The 20,196-nt window shown below is 44.3% G+C and overlaps 1 protein-coding gene across 8 annotated transcripts in view; it reads left to right on the top strand.

Annotated features, from left to right (window-relative positions):
* ulk4 (unc-51 like kinase 4) overlaps window positions 1-20,196 on the top strand; it is a 712,463-nt gene that overhangs the window by 678,758 nt on the left and 13,509 nt on the right. For all 8 annotated transcript variants that reach the window (XM_059945716.1, XM_059945717.1, XM_059945718.1 and 5 more), the window contains one exon: window positions 8,091-8,179. In XM_059945716.1, coding sequence (XP_059801699.1) covers window positions 8,091-8,179 — 89 coding nt within the window. The remainder of the gene's footprint in view (window positions 1-8,090; window positions 8,180-20,196) is intronic.

The following is a 20,196-nucleotide window of genomic DNA, read 5'->3' as shown; positions in this document are numbered from 1 at the left end:
TTATTTTCATAATTTATCTTCCCTTTCTTTATTGCCTACTTTTTGGTTCTTTGTTGCTTTTTAAAATTTTCCTAATCTTTCAGTTTCCCACTGTTCTTGGTGACTTTGTACACAAGCTTTTAGTTTGATGCCTTCTTTTGTTTCCTTAGTTATCCATGGCTGGTTCTCCCCACCCTTACTGTCTTTGTTTTTAACTGGAATATACTTTTGTTGAGCACCATGAGAAATCTCTTTGAAAATCTTGCACTGTTTCTCAACCATCCCACCATAAAGCCTGTGTTCCCAGTCTACCCTATCCAGCTCTTGCCCCATCCCATTGTAGTCACCCTTGTTTACGCATAATACATTGGTTTTGCACCCTCCATTTGTATGACAAACTCAGTCATACTGTGATCACTCTTTCCAGAGGATCCCCAACTACAAGATCTATAATTCTACCTGTTTCCTTGCACAGGACCAGATCTAAGATAGCACGTTCACTTGTAGGTTCAGTAACATGCTGCTCAAGAAAGCCATCACAGATGCATTCTGTGAAGTCCTCCTCAAGACTACCTTGACCAACTTGATTCACCCAATCTATGTGCAAGTTAAAGTCCCCCACGATAACTGCTGTTCCATTCCTACATGCCTCAGATATTTCTAGGTTATTGCCGGTTAATACTTGGTGGCCTACAGACAACTCCCACCAGTGATTTTTTTTCCCCTTTACTATTCTTAATCTCTACCCAGATGGATTCAATATTCTGCTCCTTAGCTTTTATATCATCTCTCACTTTCACTCTGATCTCATTCTTAATTGAGCACTACCCCACCTCCCTTACCTCCTGCCTATTCTTGGATATTTAATCTCCAATCCTCTCCACCTGCAACCAATTTCCTGTAATGGCCACTTTATACTGATTTGTGCCACTTCACTGACCTTGTTACAAATACTATGGCCATTCAGGTAAAGTGCTCTGCACTCATTCTGCCTTTAAACTCTGGGTGATCTTGACCTCTTTTGTACTTGACTTTTCTACACTCTACCATTACTTTGCCCTTTTTTAACTTTTGTTTTTACTTTCTCTTGGCCACACTTTTTTACTTTATCCATACTTTTCCAGTCTGTTGAACCCACCTCCTTACTATCTAGTTTGAAGCCTTATCCACAACCCTGGTATTGCGATTCACCAGGATTCAGGTCCCACCATGGTTCAGGTGGAGCCCATCCCAGTGGAGCAAGTTCCTCCTTCTCCACTACTGGTGCCAGTTCCCCATGAATTCAAACCCACTTCACCCACACCAATCCTCTCTAATCTTCTTAAACCTGTGCCAATTTGCACGTGGCTCAGGTAGTAATCTACCGATTACCATCATTTTTGGTTCAGCTTTTTAATTTAGTCCCTAGCTGCTCAAATTCCCTCAACAGAACCTGTTTCCTCGTCCTACCTACATCGTGGATATCCACATGGACCACGACAACTGGATCTTTCCCCTCCCATGGCAAATACCTCTGCAGGTCAGATGAGATGTCCCTAATCTGGGCACCAGGTAGGCAACACAGTCTTTGGGACACTCTATCCTTGCAACAGAGATCTTTGTCTACTCCCCAATTACCACTCCATTTCTCTTCTCTCCCCCCTGCTTGAAAGGCCCCCTGAACCATGGTGCCACAGTTCGGTTGCTCATCCTTCCTACAGCCCCCACTCTTGTCCTCACAGGGAGCAATAATCTTAAACCTGTTGAGCAAAATCAAGGAGTGAGGCTCCTCCAATATTGTCTCTTGGATCCCACTACCTGCTTCACTCGTGGTCATATCCTCTTGTCCCTGACTGCAGACCAAGTTTGAGGCAGCTAATCTAATGGTGCTTACGTCCTGAAACAGAGAGTCCAGGTAGCTCTTTCTCTCCCCGATGTGCCGCAGTGTTTGAAGCTCAGATTCCAGGTCATCAGCTTTGAGCCTGAGTCCCTCGAGCAGCCAACACTCGCTGCAGATGTGGTCACCAGGAAGCTCAATGAGTCCACCAGCTCCCACATCATGCTGTCTCCTTTGCAGACATCCCAGCCTACAGAAACTCATTTCAGGGAGGTTGCACCACCCACCCCCCAGTCAACCTCCAAGGGTGTATGTATACAGGACATTTGATTATAAAAGAACACAACAATTTGTTTGACCACATATTGAAACTATTTACATGCACACACACACATCCACATATATATTCCTTGTTGAGTATTTTGTTGGCGGTCTCAGTGCTAACAGCTAAATGCTAATACAAATAGCTCTTCTATTTCTTTTGCAAACTTTCCTTGTACTGTGATGTGGCTTGCTCGGCAGATTTGAACGTTTTACTGGAAGTCTCAGCCTCATAGCAGTCTGTGTCAATGAATTTGATAATTTTGCAAGACATCAGATTCACAAGTGTTTTGTGAGACAGTTGACTCAGCTCTAGAGTGACCTTCTCTGTCAGACTTTGGTTTTTTGCTGAAAAGAACTGAAATACTTGAGCAGCCTTCCCTGCACTTAGCCTCCCTAATATGTTGTTGTCCCTAAAGGAAATAAAAGCATAAGGTGTATCCTTATAATATTGTCTTATGCAGACAATGCAACTTTAAAATATGTACTGATATTATCATGGAGTCGTTTTTTTATTCTATTACAACTTTAAGCAAGTCTACAGGGAGTCTGGCCTCATCACGTAGGATGTCAATAGAGTAGCTCCTTAGCAGCTAGCCAGCTAGTTTAAATAACGTTAGCTATGCTAATGAATGAATGACACCTGTTAAACTCACCTCAACACGTCTTTTACAGTCATTTAACCCACCACAGGCAATAGAAAAATCACTGTTGCAAACAGTGCAGGGAGCAACACTGTCATTATTTTTGACCCCTATGCGGCAGGGGTAAACTTTAGTGTAGTCTGGGGTGAAGTACGTTTTATATTTCCTTTTTTTGGAACACTCTGCCATGGCGCTGCAGGACACTAAACTAAACTGATGGACAATGAAAGAGAGAGAGAGAGGTCGACTGTGAAGCCCGCCCCCCCCCCCCACAGAGAAAACTGATACGCCTATTTCAGCAGTCCCCAACCACCGGGCCGCGAGGAAATGATATGAGTCAGCTGCACCTTTCCTCATTCCCTTTCACGCCCACTGTTGGAAGTTGAACGCACGCGAGGCCATCAGTCGCCTAAACGCAGTGATACCCTCGTGCCAAGGATCACTGGTTGGCCTCGCGCGGTCGACGAGAAGTGCCGTTGCTACTGGCCCGGAGCGCGGACAGATGGGCGCCGCCTCTAAACCCGTTTAGCACACCGAATGTTCGAGGGGAACCCGGTGCTAAAATATTCGCAGACGACCTAATTCGGGCTCAGGGTTTCGTAAGTAGCAGAGCAGCTACCTCGCTGCGATCTACTGACAGTCATCCCTCGAGACAAACTTTTGTCGGCCAATAGATCCTACAAGGGGGGGCGGGCGCGTGTCCTGTTGCACTCCTCGCTCAGTTGGTCGCTTTCTCCAGACTGTGACCGCTGTGAAGCTGGAATTCGTGTTTGGAGGCTGTCTAATGAGGCAATGAAGCCCTCAAAACTGCTTCGGCACCTTGAGTCCAAGCACCCTGCACTTAAAGACAAACCCGTTGAGCCGTTGAGTTTTTAGAGCAGGAAAAAATGTGAGCAAGCAGGACAGAAGCAAGTGCTGAGAGCCGCGAAAACTAAATTGCGGAATAGACTGGACATAAGGAAGCTGCTTCTAGTATCACTGTATTCCGGTCGGGTTTAACACTCCCCCCCCCCCCCCCCGTCAGCCAGTCCGCAAGAATATTGTCAATATTAAACCAGTCCACGGTGCAAAAAGTTGGTTACCCCTGGTCTACTTAGCACAAAGAGAGACCAATCAGGATGCTCTCTCTCTCACTCTCTCATTCTCAGCGCCAGACTCTGGAGCAAAGGCTCCTGAGTTCGAATCCAGCTGGGCTGCTCCCAGACACACTTTACATCTGTGCCGGGTTGAGTGTCGAGCTTGCAATTCAGCCACGTAAGAAAAAAACAACTGAAAAACTGCACTGTGAGAAGGACATGGGGGGCCACTCACAGAATCTTTCCTCAAGACAACCAATTTGAAAAAAACTGGTGTTCAAGGCTCTGGCAGAGTATGGCACACAAAAAGAAATCTCCAGATTCCTGTGTTGTACCACACTTCTCAGTGCCCTATCATTCACTGTGAAAGACCTACCCCGGTTAGCACCACGCACTTGTCTGCAATTCTATTTCCCAGTTTTCAGCTGATCCAGATCCTGCTGCAAGCCATGATAGTCTTCCTCGCTGTCACTATGCCTCATTCTTGCTGGCATCTACAAATTTGCTGACCCAGTTAACCACATTATCATCCAAACCATTGATATAGATGATAAACAATGGATCCAGAATCATTCTCTGCGGCACTCCACTGGTCGCAGGCCTCCAAACACAGAGGCAACCATCTACCACCACCCTGTAGCTTCTCCTACAAAGCTAATGTCTAATCCAATTTACTACCACCATCTAGGCAACATCCACTGCCTTGCCTATATTAACTTTCCTGGCAACTTCCTCAAAAATCTCTAAGATTGGTTAGTGATGACCTACTATGCACAAAGCTGTGCTGATTATCCTTAATCAGTCCATGTCTATCCAAATACTCATATCCAGTCCCTTAGAATACCTTCCAACAATTTTCTGGCCTAAAATTTCCTGATCTATTTTTTGAGCCTTCCTTAAACAGTGGGACAATGTTAGCTACCTTCCGGTCCTCCAGCACTTCACCTGTCGCTAAGGATGATTTAAATATCACTGGTCGGGACCATGTAATTTCTGCACTTGCCTCCCACAGGGTCCAAGAATTCACCTTGGCAGGCCCTGGGGATTTATGCATCTTGATTTGCCTCAAGACAGAAAACATCTCTTCCTCTGTAGTCTGTAAAGAGTTGATGAAGTTGATGCTATTTTGCCTTACTTCTATAGACTCTGTGTCTGTCACCTGAGTAAATGCAGCCTTTGCATCTGTATGAAGATCCCACCCATCTCTTTTGCATCTGTATGAAGATCTCACCTATCTCTTTTGCACCTGTATGATCTCACCCATCTCTTTTGCATCTGTATGAAGATCTCACCTATCTCTTTTGCACCTGTATGATCTCACCTATCTCTTTTGCACCTGTATGAAGATCTCACCTATCTCTTTTGCATCTGTATGAAGATCTCACCTATCTCTTTTGCACCTGTATGATCTCACCTATCTCTTTTGCACCTGTATGAAGATCTCACCTATCTCTTTTGCATCTGTATGAAGATCTCACCCATCTCTTTTGCACCTGTATGATCTCACCCATCTCTTTTGCATCTGTATGAAGATCTCACCTATCTCTTTTGCATCTGTATGAAGATCTCACCTATCTCTTTTGCACCTGTATGAAGATCCCACCCATCTCTTTTGCATCTGTATGAAGATCTCACCTATCTCTTTTGCACCTGTATGAAGATCCCACCCATCTCTTTTGCATCTGTATGAAGATCCCACCCATCTCTTTTGCACCTGTATGAAGATCTCACCCATCTCTTTTGCATCTGTATGAAGATCCCACCAATCCAAACATGGATTAACATTCTGATATTCCAGAGAACCAATTTTGGCCTTTGCAGTCCTTTTGCTCTTAACGTTTCTGTAGATTCCTTGTATCTTCTCTGTTAAGGTGACCTCATGCCTTCTTTTAGCCCTCCTGATTTCTCTCTTAAGCATTTCTTGTACTCTGTAAATACCTACCTGCCCATACCTTCTATGCACATCCTTTTTGTTTCTTAACCAGGGCCTCAATATCTCTTGAAAACCAAGCGTCCCTACACATGTTATCTCCACCTTTTTTTTCTGACAGGCATGCAAACCTTTGTGCTCTCAAAATTTCACTTTTAAAGGCCTTCCACTTTCCAAGCTCACATTTGCCAGAAAATAGGCCCTGTCCCAATCCACACTTGCCAAATCTTTGTTGATACCATCAAAATTGGCCTTTCTCCAACTTAGAGTCTCAACCAGTTTATCAGACCTATCTATTTGCATCTTTACTTTGAAACTAATGGCATTGTGATCACCAGAAAGGCTCAAAAAACTGGGTAATGATAGAGATCTAGAAGATTACAAGTCTATCAGGAAGGAGCTTAAGAATGAAATTAGGAGAGCCAGAAGGGGCCATGAGAAGGCCTTGGCGGACAGAATTAAGGAAAAACCCAGGGGATTCTACAAGTATTTGAAGAGCAAGAGGATAAGACATGGGAGAATAGGACCTATCAAGTGTGTCAGTTGAAAAGTGTTTATGGAACCAGAGGAGATAGCAGAGGTATCACTTTGCTTTAGTATTCACTATGGAAAAGGATCTTGGTGATTGTAGGGATGACTTGAAAAGCTTAAACATATAGACATTAAGAAAGAGGATGTGCTGGAGCTGGGCTACTGTGAGAGGCGAGGGAGGAGATTGCTGAGCTTCTGGCGATGATCTTTGCATCATCATTGGGGATGGACGAGGTTCCAGAGGATTGGAGGGTTGCGGATGTTGTTCCTTTATTCAAGAAAGGGAGTAGAGATAGCCCAGGAAATTACAGACCAGTGAGTCTTACTTCAGTAGTTGGTAAGTTGATGGAGAAGATCCTGAGAGGCAAGATTCATAAACATTTGGAGAGGCATAATATGATTAGGAATAGTCAGCATGGCTTTGTCAAAGGCAGGTATGAACCTGATTAAATTTTTTTGAGGATGTGACTAAACACATTGATGAAGGTAGAGCAGTAGATGTAGTGTATATGGATTTCAGCAAGGCATTTGATAAGGTGCCCCATGCAAGGCTTATTGAGAAAGTAAGGAGGCATGGGATCCATTGCTCTGTGGATCCAGAACTGGCTTGCCCACAGAAGGCGTTTTAGACAGTTCATCTTCTGCATGGAGGTCGGTGACCAGTGGTGTGCTTCATGCTTTTTATAAATGACGGATGAGGACGTGGAGGGATGGGTTAGTAAGTTTGCTGATGACACAAAGGTTTGGTGTGTTGTGGGTAGTGTGGAGGGCTGTCAAGAGGTTACAGCAGGACATTGATAGGATGCAAAACTGGGCTGAGAAGTGGCAGATGGAGTTCAACCCAGATAAGTGTGGTTCATTTTGGTAGGTCAGATATGATGGCAGAATATAGTATTAATGGTAAGACTCTTGGCAGTGTGGAAGATCAGAGGGATCTTGGGGTCTGAGTCCACAGGACACTCAAAGCTACTGCACAGGTGCTTAATTCTGGTTGCCTCACTACAGGAAGGATGTGGAAACCATGGAAAGGGTGCAGAGGAGATTTACAAGGACATTGCCTGGATTGGGGAGCATGCCTTATGAGAATAGGTAGAGTGAACTCGGCCTTTTCTCCTTGGAGTGAAGGAGGATGAGAGGTGATCTGATAGAGGTGTATAAGATGATGAAAGGCATTGATCGTGTGGATAGTCAGAGGCTTTTTCCCTGGGCTGAAATGGCTAGCACAAGATACATTTAAAGTAGGTAAGAGGACACGTCAGGGGTAAATTTTTTACGCAGAGAGTGGTGAGTGCGTGGAATGGGCTGCTGGCAACGGTGTTAGAGGCGGATACAATAGGGTCCTTTAAGAGACGCCTCAATAGGTACATGTAGCTTAGAAAAATAGAGGGCTATGCGTAACCCTGGGTAATTTCTCAGGTAAGGACATGTCGGGCACAGCTTTATGGGCCAATGGGCCTGTATTGTGCTGTAGGTTTTCTTTTTTTTGTAATTTATTTTTTTATTGAAGTTCATCATTAAACAAACATTTCCGTAAGATGTATTTCAGACATTGTACATATATATCATATAATCATTTATGTCACAAATCTCCACAAAGTATTTATCTGGGGTATACACTTATAGAGAATAGTGGAAAGAAAAAACAAGCAAAAGGAAAGAACTAAGTACAAGTAGGGAGTGATCTTTTTTTACAACAGTTTCATTGATTTGTGAGAATAAAGTCAGGCCTATGAGGCATTATGTAGTTAAACCATTCATTTGGCAAATGTCGTTTTTCTGTTTTTGTTACTCAGGTGATGTCCAATGAAAGACATGGAGAAAGTATCAGAAGTGAAGGAGACGTTCTTGTTGAAATCCTTAAAAGACTGGCTCGAGGTGCCAGGTGAGGCCTCTTAGGCTAAAAGAATTTACAAACCCTTGAATGAGTATCCATCTTCTGTTTAATATACCAGATTCATACTCGGGTCTGTTGAAGTGTCTTGGTTCTGGGTAAGACTATATAAGAACCAGCCTGCATTACTGAGACTGACTTTGATTAATTGCAGCAGGAAGTCAGGGTTGACTGCACGATGAAAGCTTCCCAAAGCTCGTGCTTTCGTTCGTAGCCAGTTGCAGTTTTCTTGATTCCTACTTCTGAATAGAACTTGTATCATTTCAAACTGAACAACTTTTTAAGTACCAGAAGGGCATGAAAATTCTTCTAACCCACATGGATGTCCTTGACAAAGGTAGTGTTTAACAACAAATAATAGCATGGATCTTTAGACAGATATAGCACAGAAACAGTCACTCATTTACAATAAACCTATTGTATACTCCCCACGTATTCTCATGAACTCCCCATTTCCACCACTAACTACATGCTGGAACTATTTACAGCATCCAATTAATCTACAACCCCTCCCTCACGAGTTATGAGAGGAAACCAGACCCACGTGCACTCCCGGATGAGTCACTGGAGCTGTGAGACAGTGTGTCATCTACAGTGCTGTAAGTGTTCAGATTTGCCCTGTTATAGGGAGGATATGGAGGCATGGGAGTGGGTGCAGAAGAGGTTAAACAGAATGCTGCCTGGATTAGAAGGCATGTGATACAGGGAGAGGCTGGACAAGCTAGAGTTATTTACTCTAGAATGATGGAGGCTGAAGGGAGACCTGAAAAAATTATGAGATGGATAAGCAGAGTGGACCCTCTTTCCGAGGGTCATGGTAGCTTGGTGGTTACAGTACTGCCAGAGAAGTACAGCACAGAAACAGGTCCTTAGCCAATCCAGTCCATGCTGAGCCATTTAAACTGTCTACTCCCATCGACCTACACTGGGATCATAGTCCTACCATCCATGTACCTACCCAAACCTCTCTTAAACGTTGAAATCCAGCTCACATGCACCACTTGTGCTGGCAGCTCATTCCACAGTCTCACGACCCTCTGACTGAACTTCAATTCATGTTCCCCTTAAATTTTTCTCCTTTCACCCTTAGTCATGACCTCTAGTTGTAATCTCACCCAACCTCAGAGGAAAAAGCCTGCTTGTCTATATCTCTATCAAATAACCTCTCGGTGTTCTACGTTCCAAGAAATAAAGTCCAAACCTTTACAATCTTCGTCAAGTCAAGTCACTTTTTATTGTCATTTCGACCATAGCTGCTGGTACAGTACACAGTAAAAATGAGACAATGTTTTTTCAGGACCATGGTGCTACATGAAACAATACAAAAATTACACTGAACTACGTAAAACAACACAGAAAAAAAAACTACACTAGACTACAGACCTACCCAGGACTGCATAAAGTGCACAAAACAGTGCAGGCATTACAACAAATAATAAACAAGACAATAGGCACAGTAGAGGGCAGTAAGTTGGTGTCAGTCCAGACTCTGGGTATTGAGGAGTCTGATAGCTTGGGGGAAGAAACTGTTACATAGTCTGGTCGTGAGAGCCCGAATGCTTCGGAGCCTTTTACCAGACGGCAGGAGGGAGAAGAGTTTGTATGAGGGGTGTGTGGGGTCCTTCATAATGCTGTTAGTTTTTCTGGTGCATCGTGTGGTATAAATGTCTGTAATAGTGGGAAGAGAGACCCCGATGATCTTCTCAGCTGACCTCACTATCCGCTGCAGGGTCTTGCGATCCAAGACAGTGCAATTCCCAAACCAGGCGGTGATGCAGCTGCCCAGGATGCTCTCATTACAACCCCTGTAGAATGTGTTGAGGATGGGGGGGTGAGAGATGGACTTTCCTCAGCCTTTGCAGATAGTAGAGATGCTGCTGGGCTTTCTTTGCTATGGAGCTGGTGTTGAGGGACCGGGTGAGATTCTCCGTCAGGTGAACACCAAGAAATTTGGTGCTTTTAATGATCTGTACCGAGGAGCCGTCGATGGTGGTGGCCTTGCCATATAACTCGGGTCCCCCAGACCTGGCAACATCCTTGTAAATTTTCTCTGTACTCTTTCAACCTTATTTACATCTTTACTGTAGGTAGGTGTCCAATTTCCGGCCTATAATTTCCTGGTTTATTTTTAGAGCTTTCTAAAACCGCAGAACAACATAGGCAATCCCCTAATGTTCCAGCATTTAACCTGTCGCTAAATATCTCTGCTGGAGCCCCCACAGTTCCGAACTGCCCTCCTGCATGGTCCAAAGGAATACCTTGTCAGGCCCTGGGGATGTATCCACCCTGATTTGCCTCAAGACAACAAATACTTCCTTGTGTGTAATCTGTAAGGATTCCATGAAGTTCATGTCATTTTGTCTACTTCTATAGTCTACTGAGTAAATACAGATGCAAAAAATGCACTTAAGATTTCCCCCATCTCTGCTCCAACATCCTGGTCTTCCAGGGGATCAATTTTGTTCCTTGCAATCCTTTTGCTTTTAATATATCTACAGAATCACTTAGGAATCTCCTTCACCTTGTCTGCTCAGGCAACCTCATGCCTCAGCCCTCCTTTGTCTCAGGAATCTCCTTCACCTTGTCTGCTCAGGCAACCTCATGCCTCAGCCCTCCTTTGTCTCAGGAATCTCCTTCACCTTGTCTGCTCAGGCAACCTCATGCCTCAGCCCTCCTTTGTCTCAGGAATCTCCTTCACCTTGTCTGCTCAGGCAACCTCATGCCTCAGCCCTCCCTTGTCTCAGGAATCTCCTTCACCTTGTCTGCTCAGGCAACCTCATGCCTCAGCCCTCCCTTGTCTCAGGAATCTCCTTCACTTTGTCTGCTCAGGCAACCTCATGCCTCAGCCCTCCTTTGTCTCAGGAATCTCCTTCACCTTGTCTGCTCAGGCAACCTCATGCCTCAGCCCTCCTTTGTCTCAGGAATCTCCTTCACCTTGTCTGCTCAGGCAACCTCATGCCTCAGCCCTCCCTTGTCTCAGGAATCTCCTTCACCTTGTCTGCTCAGGCAACCTCATGCCTCAGCCCTCCCTTGTCTCAGGAATCTCCTTCACCTTGTCTGCTCAGGCAACCTCATGCCTTAGCCCTCCCAATTTCTTTCATAAGTGTTCTCTTGCATTTCTTATACTCCATAGGTACCTCATTTGTTCCTACCTGCCTGTACCTGCAAGCACCTCCTTTTTTTCTTAACCAAGGCCTCAATATCTCTTGAAAACCAAGTTCCCCTACACCTGTTATTTTTACCTTTTATTCTTACAGTCACATACAAAATTTTACTTTTAAAGACCTGCCACTTACCATGTGCAGCTTTGACAGAAAACAGCCTAGCCCAATCTACTCTTGCCAGATCCTTTCTGAAACCATCAGAGCTGGTCTTCCTCCAGCTTAGATGAGGTACAATAGGTACAGTGATCTATCACATCAGTGACCTGTTCATTATTCAGACCAACCAGCTGGAATGTTAAAGCCTCTGGCTCTCATGCTGAGAGAAGGAGAAGCCGGTACTTGGGCCAGAGAAAGTAGGAGGTGACATGGGCGCAGATAGTTATGCTTCCTTCTGTATTGAAGACGTCGGAGTGAGTGCGCGAAAGCAGTTCAACTTGGACATTTCTCTTGCGATCGCAAGACCCTGTTGGATGTTGATAGTATAAGAAGCTGCAGGCCTGCTTCCTTGTTTGGTGATGAGACAGACGACGTGGCAGCTGCACGGCCTTGGTTATAGCGAGGACTAGGCGTCAAGCTGCAGGCTTACCAGCTTCTGGAGTCCAGGTGAGGAGACACTGGAGCCGGTGTAACATGGTGTCCATGCTCATTTGGGAGCTCACCTCTCCCATCAGTGCTGCTCTCCAGTGTTTGACCAGTAGTATGACAAGCTGGATTGCCAGGAGCTGTACCAGCAATTTGCACGTCACTCAAGGACTTGGACTATACATGTGTTTTCTTGCATAACAGTGTGGGTTTGTTATCTCTCTCTCTCACTATTTTGAATGTATTTAATTTGATTTATACACAGTAAGCACCTCCTGTACCAAATAAAGTGGCCACTAAGTGTATGCTTGTGGTCTTCTGCTGCTGTAGCCCATCCACTTCAAAGTTGAACATTTTATGCATTCAGAGATGCTCCTCTGAACACTGCTTTTGTACCATCTGCTTCTTTGAGTTACTGTCACCCTCCTGCTGATTTAAACCAGTCTGGCCATTCTCCTCTGACCGCTCTCATTAAAAAGATGTTTTCACCCATAGAACTCCTGCTCACTGGATTCTTTTCTTGTTTCTCACACCACTTTCTGTAAATTCCACAACTGATGTGTGTGAAAATCCCAGAAAATTAGCAGTTTCTGAGATACTCAAATGCCCCATCTGGCACCAACAGTCATTTCATAGTCAAAGTCACTTGGGTCACATTTCTTCCCCATTCTGATGTTTGGTCTGAACAACTGAACCTCTTGACCATGTCTGCATGCTTTTATGCGTTTAATTGCTGCCACACGATTGGCTGGTTAGATACTTGCATTAATGAGCAGATGTACAAATATGTTTTTCCTCAATGGGGGCAATCAGTGCGAAAGGTTCGCTGGTGATGTGGAGCGAGATTTAAAAGAGCTCAGGCCCTTTTTAGCTTTTATCTTAGCAGGTGGTCAACAGCATGAGAGATCATTGGCAATGCAGCAGGAGGTTTAAAAAGAGCTCCAAGTGCTTTTCAGCTTTTTTCCCTCGGTAAGCAGCAGTCAGCGCGGGGCTAATAAAAAGAAAGGGGGCATAGGTGGGGCGGCCATTGGTGGAGTGGGGCATTCTTAGATTGGTTTGGTTTGGCTCATAAAGCTTATGCAAGAACAGGCTTGGGCACGTTCTGAGTAAGTAAGAACACTTCTAGTAAGTTTTTCTTTTATCTCTATCGCTACATAGTGTGCTGAGGATAGATCAGAAGATAGTGGTATGTTACTTGTATGAGATGTGGTAAATTTGGAAGACCTCCAGTCTCCCTGATAATTACACTTGCATGAAGTGCATCGAGTTGCAGCTCCATAGGGACTGTGTTAAGGAAATGGAGCTGCAGTTGAATGACCTTCAGCTCATATGGGAGAATGAGGAGGTGATAGACAGGAACTACAGGGAGGTAGTCACCCCTGACTTGCAGGAGACAGGTCCCTGGTTGTCTGTTTGGAAAGGGAATAAGCAGCTAGTGCAGAGTACTTTTGTGGCCATTCCCCTCAATAACAAGTATACTATTTTGGATATTTTTGGGGTGATGACCTACCGAGGTAAGCGACCAGGCCTCTGATACTGTGTCTAGCTCTGCGGCTCAGAAGTGGGCTGAGGAGACGAGGATTGCAGTAGTGATAGGGGATTCCTTAATTAGAGGAGCAGACAGCAGATTCTATTGACATGAAAGAGACACCAAGATGGTGCGTTGTCTCTCAGGAGCCAGGGTCAGGGGTGTCTCAGATCGGGTCCATGCATTCTAAAAGGGAAGGGTCAACAGCAGAAAATTGTGGTATATATTGGTATCAATGACATAGGTAGGAAAAGGGAGGAGGCCCTGAAGATAGAATATAGGGAGTTAGACAGAAAACTGAAAAGCAGGGCCTCTAGAGTAGTAATTTCTGGATTGCTGCCTGTGCCACATGCCAGTGAGGGTAAGAGTAGGATGATTTGGCAGATGAACTTGCAGCTGATGTGTTGGTGCATGGGGCAGGATTTTAGATTTTTAGATCATTGGGATCTCTTCTAAGGAAGGTATGGCCTGTACAAAAAAGACCAGTATCTTTGCAGACCATATAACAATTACAGCACGAAAACAGGCCATCTCGGTCCTTCTAGTCCGTGCAGAACACTTACTCTCACCTAGTTCCACCTATCAGCACTCATCCCATAACCCTCCATTCCTTTCCTATCCATATACCTATCCAATTTTTTTTTAATGACAAAATCAAACCTGCCTCTACCACTTCTACTGGAAGCTCATTCCACACAGCTACCACTGAATGAGTAAAGAAATTCCCCCTCATGTTACCCTTAAACTTTTGCCACCTAATTTTCAACTCTGTTCCTCTTGTTTGAATCTCCCCTACTCTCAATGGAAAAAGCCTATCCTCGTCCACTCTATCTATCTCCCTCATAATTTTAAATACCTCTATCAAGTTCCCCCTCAACCTTCTACGCTCCAAAGAATAAAGACCTAACTTGTTCAATCTTTCCCTGTAACTTAGGTGCTGAAACCCAGGTAACATTCTAGTAAATCTCCTCTGTACTCTCTCTATTTTGTTGACATCTTTCCTATCATTCGGTGACCAGAACTGTAAACAATACTCCAAATTCGGCCTTACCAATGCCTTGTACAATTTTAACATTACATCCCAACTCCTATACTCAATGCTCTGATTTATAAAGGCCAACATACCAAAAGCTTTATTCACCACCCTATCCACATGAGATTCCACCTTCAGGGAACAATGCAACAATATTCCTAGATCACTCTGTTCTACTGCATTCTTCAATGCCCTACCATTTACCATGTATGTCCTATTCTGATTAGTCCTACCAAAATGTAGCACCTCACACTTATCAGCATTAAACTCCATCTGCATTGCTCAGCCCACTCTTCTAACTGGCCTAAATCTCTCTGCAAGCTTTATAAACCGACTTCATTATCCACAACGCCATCTACCTTAGAATCATCTGCATACTTACTAATCCAATTTACCACCCCATCATCCAGATCATTAATGATTATGACAAACAACATTGGACCCAGTACAGATCCCTGAGGCACACCACTAGTCACCAGCCTCCAACCTGACAAACAGTTATCCACCACTACTCTCTGGCATCTCCCATCCAGCCACTGTTGAATCCATTTTACTACTTCAATATTAATACCTAACGATTGAACCTTCCTAACTAACCTTCCATGCAGAACCTTGTCAAAGGCCTTACTGAAGTCCATATAGACAACATCCACTGCTTTACCCTCATCAACTTTCCTCATAACCTCTTCAAAAAATTCAATAAAATTTTGTCAAACATGACCTTCCATGCACAAATCCATGTTGACTGTTCCTAATCAGACCCTGTCTATCCAGATAATTATACATACCATCTCTAAGAATACTTTCCATTAATTTACCCACCACTGACATCAAACTTACAGGCCGATAATTGCTAGGTTTACTCTGAGAACCCTTTTTAAACAATGGAACCACATGAGCAATACGCCAATCCTCCGGCACCATCCCCGTTTCTAATGACATTTGAAATATTTCTGTCAGAGCCCCTGCTATTTCTACACTAACTTCCCCCAAGGTCCAAGGGAATATCCTGTCAGGATCCGGAGATTTATCCACTTTTATATTCCTTAAAAGCGCCAGTACTTCCTCCTCTTTAATCGTCATAGTTTCCATAACTTCCCTACTTGTTTCCCTTATCTTACACAATTCAATATCTTTCTCCTTAGTGAATACTGAAGAAAAGAAATTGTTCAAAATCTCCCCCATCTCTTTCAGCTCCACACATAGCTGTCTGCTCTGATTCTCTAAGGGACCAATTATATCCCTCACTATCCTTTTGCTATTAATATGACTGTAGAAACCCTTTGGATTTATTTTCACCTTACTTGCCAAAGCAACCTCATATCTTCTTTTAGCTTTTCTAATTTCTTTCTTAAGATTCTTCTTACATTCTTTATATTCCTCGAGCACCTCATTTACTCCATGCTGCCTATATTTATTGTAGATATCTCTCTTTTTCCTAACCAAGTTTCCAATATCCCTTGAAAACCATGGCTCTCTCAAACTTTTAACCATTCCTTTCAACCTAACAGGAACATAAAGATTCTGTACCCTCAAAATTTCACCTTTAAATGACCGCCATTTCTCTATTACATCCTTCCCATAAAAGAAGTTGTTCCAATCCACTCCTTCTAAATACTTTAGCATCTCCTCAAAGTTAGCCTTCCTCCAATCAAAAATCTCAACCCTGGGTCCAGTCCTATCCTTCTCTATAATTAGATTGAAACTAATGGCATTGTGATCACTGGACCCGAAGTACTCCCCAACACATACCTCCGTCACCTGACCTATTTCATTCCCTAACAGAAGATCCAACACTGCCCCTTCTCTAGCTGGTACCCCTATGTATTGCTGCAAAAAATTATCCTGAACACATTTTACAAACTCCAAACCATCCATCCCTTTTACAGTATGGGCTTCCCAGTCTACGTGTGGAAAATTAAAATCTCCCACAATCACAACCCTGTGCTTACTACAAATATCTGCTATCTCCTTGCAAATTTGCTCCTCCAATTCTTGCTCCCCATTAGATGGTCTATAATACACCCCTATAAGTGTTACTACACCTTTCCCATTCCTCAATTCCACCCAAATAGCATCCCTAGACGAGCTCTCTAATCTATCCAGCCAGAGTACCGCTGTAATATTTTCTCTGATAAGCAACACAACACCTCCCCCTCTTGTCCCTCCGATTCTATCACACCTGAAGCAACGAAATCCAGGAATATTTAGTCGCCAATCACACCCCTCCTGCAACCATGTTTCAGGAATAGCTACAACATCATATTTCCAGGTATCAATCCATGCTCTAAGCTCATCCACCTTTCTTACAATGCTCCTAGCATTAAAATAAATGCTTTTAAGAAACTCTCCATCTCTTCCTCTCTGTTTATCTCTAACAGTACAAAGAACTTTACTGTCTTCTTTTTCTTCCTTCTCCTATACATCTATTCTACACTCTGGTTCCCCTCCCCCCCCCCCATATCTAGTTTAAATCCACTGGAGCCTCTCCAGCAAACCTACCTGCAAGAATATTTGTCCCCCTCCAGTTCAGACATCCCACAAGAACAGGTCCCACCTTCCCTGGAAAACTGCCCAATTATCTATAAATCTGCAGCCCTCCCTCCTGCACCATGTCTTCAGCCACGTGTTGATCTGCACTATCTTACTATTTCTAAACCCACCTGCACGTGGCACTGGTAGCAATCCTGAGATTGCTATCCTGGAGGTCCTGTCCTTTAACTTGGCACCTAGCTCCCTCAACTCACCTTTCAGGACCTCCTCACTCTTCCTACCCACGTCATTGGTCCCTACATGGATCACCACATCCGGCTGCTCACCCTCCCTCTTGAGAATACTGAGAACTCAATCCGAGATATCACAGACCCTGGCACCAGGGAGGCAACAGACCATCCGGGATTCTCGAGCTCTTCCACAGAACCTCCTATCTGTCCCCCTGACTATCGAATCCCCTATCACTACTGCTCTCCTCTTTTCCCTCCTTCCCTTCTGAGCTGAGGGTCCAGTCTCGGTGCCAGAGATGCAACCACTGCAACTTTTCCCTGGTAGGTCATCCCCACCAACAGTATCCAAAACAGTATACTTATTGTTGATGGGAACGGCCACAGGGGTGCTCTGCTCTTCCTGTCTATTCCCCTTCCCTCTCCTGACAGTCACCCAACTACCTGTCTCCTGACTCCTAGGGGTGACTATCTCCCTGAAACTCCTGTCTATTTCTGCCTCTGCCTCCCGAATGATCTGAAGTTCATCCAGCTCCAGTTCCCTAACATGGTTTGTCAGGAGCTGCAGCTGGATGCACCTTTTACAGGTGTAGTCATCAGGGACAACAGTGCTCGCCCTGACTTCCCACATACTGCAAACGGACACTCAACTGCCCTAACTGCTGCCTCCATTACCTACTCCTAATCTAATTAGATTAATTAAAGGAGCTTACCTGGCCTTACCTCACCTGGAGTGAAGCTCGTACTCAGCCTCTGCTCGCTATTTAAATTCTCCCGCTGCCACACGGGCTGACTTTAATGCGCTTGCGCAGTCTAGCCTCTTTGCCCCAATCAGTTTAAAAAAAACAGCTTCTCTCCGAGCTTGTTTTACCTCTTTCCTCTCCGCCTCTTGCTGCGATTTTGATCCAGATCATTAATGTATATGACAAACAACACTGGACCCAGTACAGATCCCTGAGGCACACCACTAGTCACCGGCCTACAATCTGACAAACAGTTATCCACCACTACTCTCTGGCAACTCCCATCCAGCCACTGTTGAGTCCATTTTACTACTTCAATATTAAGACCTATCATTTGAACCTTCCTAACTAACCTTCCATGTGACAGGTTTGCTAGAGCTGATGGGGAGGGTTTAAACTAAGTTGGTAGGGGATGGAACCAGAGTGATAGGGCTGAGGGTGGGACAGCTGATATACAAGGACTGTAGATGCAGTATGTAGTCAGACTGTGATGAAGAACAGGCAGATAGTAAGGCAAAATTGTAGTCAGTCAGAAAATCCATTTGGTGCTGGATCCCAAGAGACAGAATTTGTAGTATGGCTACAAGATGACTTTTTAGAGCACCTTGTGTTTGAGCACACAAGGGGAATGGCAATTTCAAATTATATTATATAATGACCCAGATATAATTAGGAAGTTTAAGGTAAAGGAACCCTTAGGAGGCAGTGATCATTATATGATAAAATTTACCCTACAATTTGAAAAGGAGAAGTTAAAATCAGGTGTATTAGTATAACAGTGGAGTAAAATGGATTACAGAGGTATGGGAGAGGAGCGGACCGAAGTTGATTGGAAGGGGACACAGCAGGGATGATGGCAGAACAGCGATGGCTGGTGTTTCTGGGGAAATTTGGAAGGCGCAGGAAAGATACATCCGAAAGATGAAGAATTATTCTAAACGGAGGATGAGGCTATCATGGCTGAGAAGGGAAATCAAAGACAACATAAGAGGAATAGACAGAGCGGTCAGCCAGCGCCTCTTCCCCAGGGCACCACTGCTCAGTACAAGAGGACATGGCTTTAAGGTAAGGGGAGGGAACTTCAAGGGGGATATTAGAGGAAGGTTTTTCACTCAGAGAGTGGTTGGTGTGTGGAATGCACTGCCTGAGTCAGTGGTGGAGGCAGATACACTAGTGAAATTTAAGAGACTACTAGACAGGTATGTGGAGGAGTTTAAGGTGGGGGAGTTATATGGGAGGCAGGGTTTAGGGTCGGCACAACATTGTGGGCCGAAGGGCCTGTACTGTGCTGTATTGTTCTATGTTGTTTTATGTTGTTCTGTAAGAGCAAAAGGGAGGGCATATAACAAGTAACGCACACTGAATGCCAGAGAAACTCATTAGGCCAGGCAGCATCCATAGAAAAGAGCAACCAGTCGACATTTCAGGCTGAGACCCTGTTGCTGCCTGGTCTGCTGAGATCCCCCATCATTTTGTGTGTGTTGCATCTGCAGATTTTCTCATGTTTGCATATTATAAGTATTTTGTGTCAGTCTTCACTCTGCGAGAGAGTGAGGGGTCAGAAGTGAGTGTCATTGCTATTACTAAGGAGAAGGTGCTTGTGCTGCTGAAAAGTCTGACGGTAGGTAAATCACCTGGACCTGATGGATGACACCCCAGGGTTGTGAAAGGTAGCTGAAGATTTGGTGAAAGCGTAGTAGTAATCTTTTAAGAATGACGAGATTCTGAAATGGTTTGTGAGGACTGGAAAATTACAAATGTCACTCCACTCTTCAAGAAGGAAAGGAGACAGAAGAAAGGAAATTATAGACCAGTTAGCTGGACTTCAGTGGTTGGAAAGATGGAGTCTATAATTAAGGTTTCGGGGTACTTGGAGTCACATGACAAGGTGGGCAAAAGTTAGCATGGTTTTCCAAAGGGGAAATCTTGCCTGACAAATCTGTTGGAATTCTTTGAGGAAACAGCAAGCAGGATAGACAAGGAGAGTCAGTGGATATAGTTTGGATTTTGACAAGGTACTACACATGAGGTAGCTTAACAAGATAAGAGCCATGATATTATAAGAAAGATGCTAGCATCAATGGAGGATTGGTTGACTGGCAGGAGGCAAAGTGTTGGAATAAATGGGGTCATTTTTGGTTGGGTGCTGGTGACAAGTGGTGTACCACAGTGGTTGGTGTTAGGACTGCTTCTACGGTATGTCACTGAGCTGAATGAAGGAACTGATGGCAGGTTTGT

This window comes from Hypanus sabinus, chromosome 20, assembly GCF_030144855.1.
Source record: "Hypanus sabinus isolate sHypSab1 chromosome 20, sHypSab1.hap1, whole genome shotgun sequence".
Lineage (NCBI taxonomy): Eukaryota > Metazoa > Chordata > Chondrichthyes > Myliobatiformes > Dasyatidae > Hypanus > Hypanus sabinus.
Note: the sequence above shows the minus strand (reverse complement) of the source record. Positions and strands in the feature narration are given on the sequence as shown.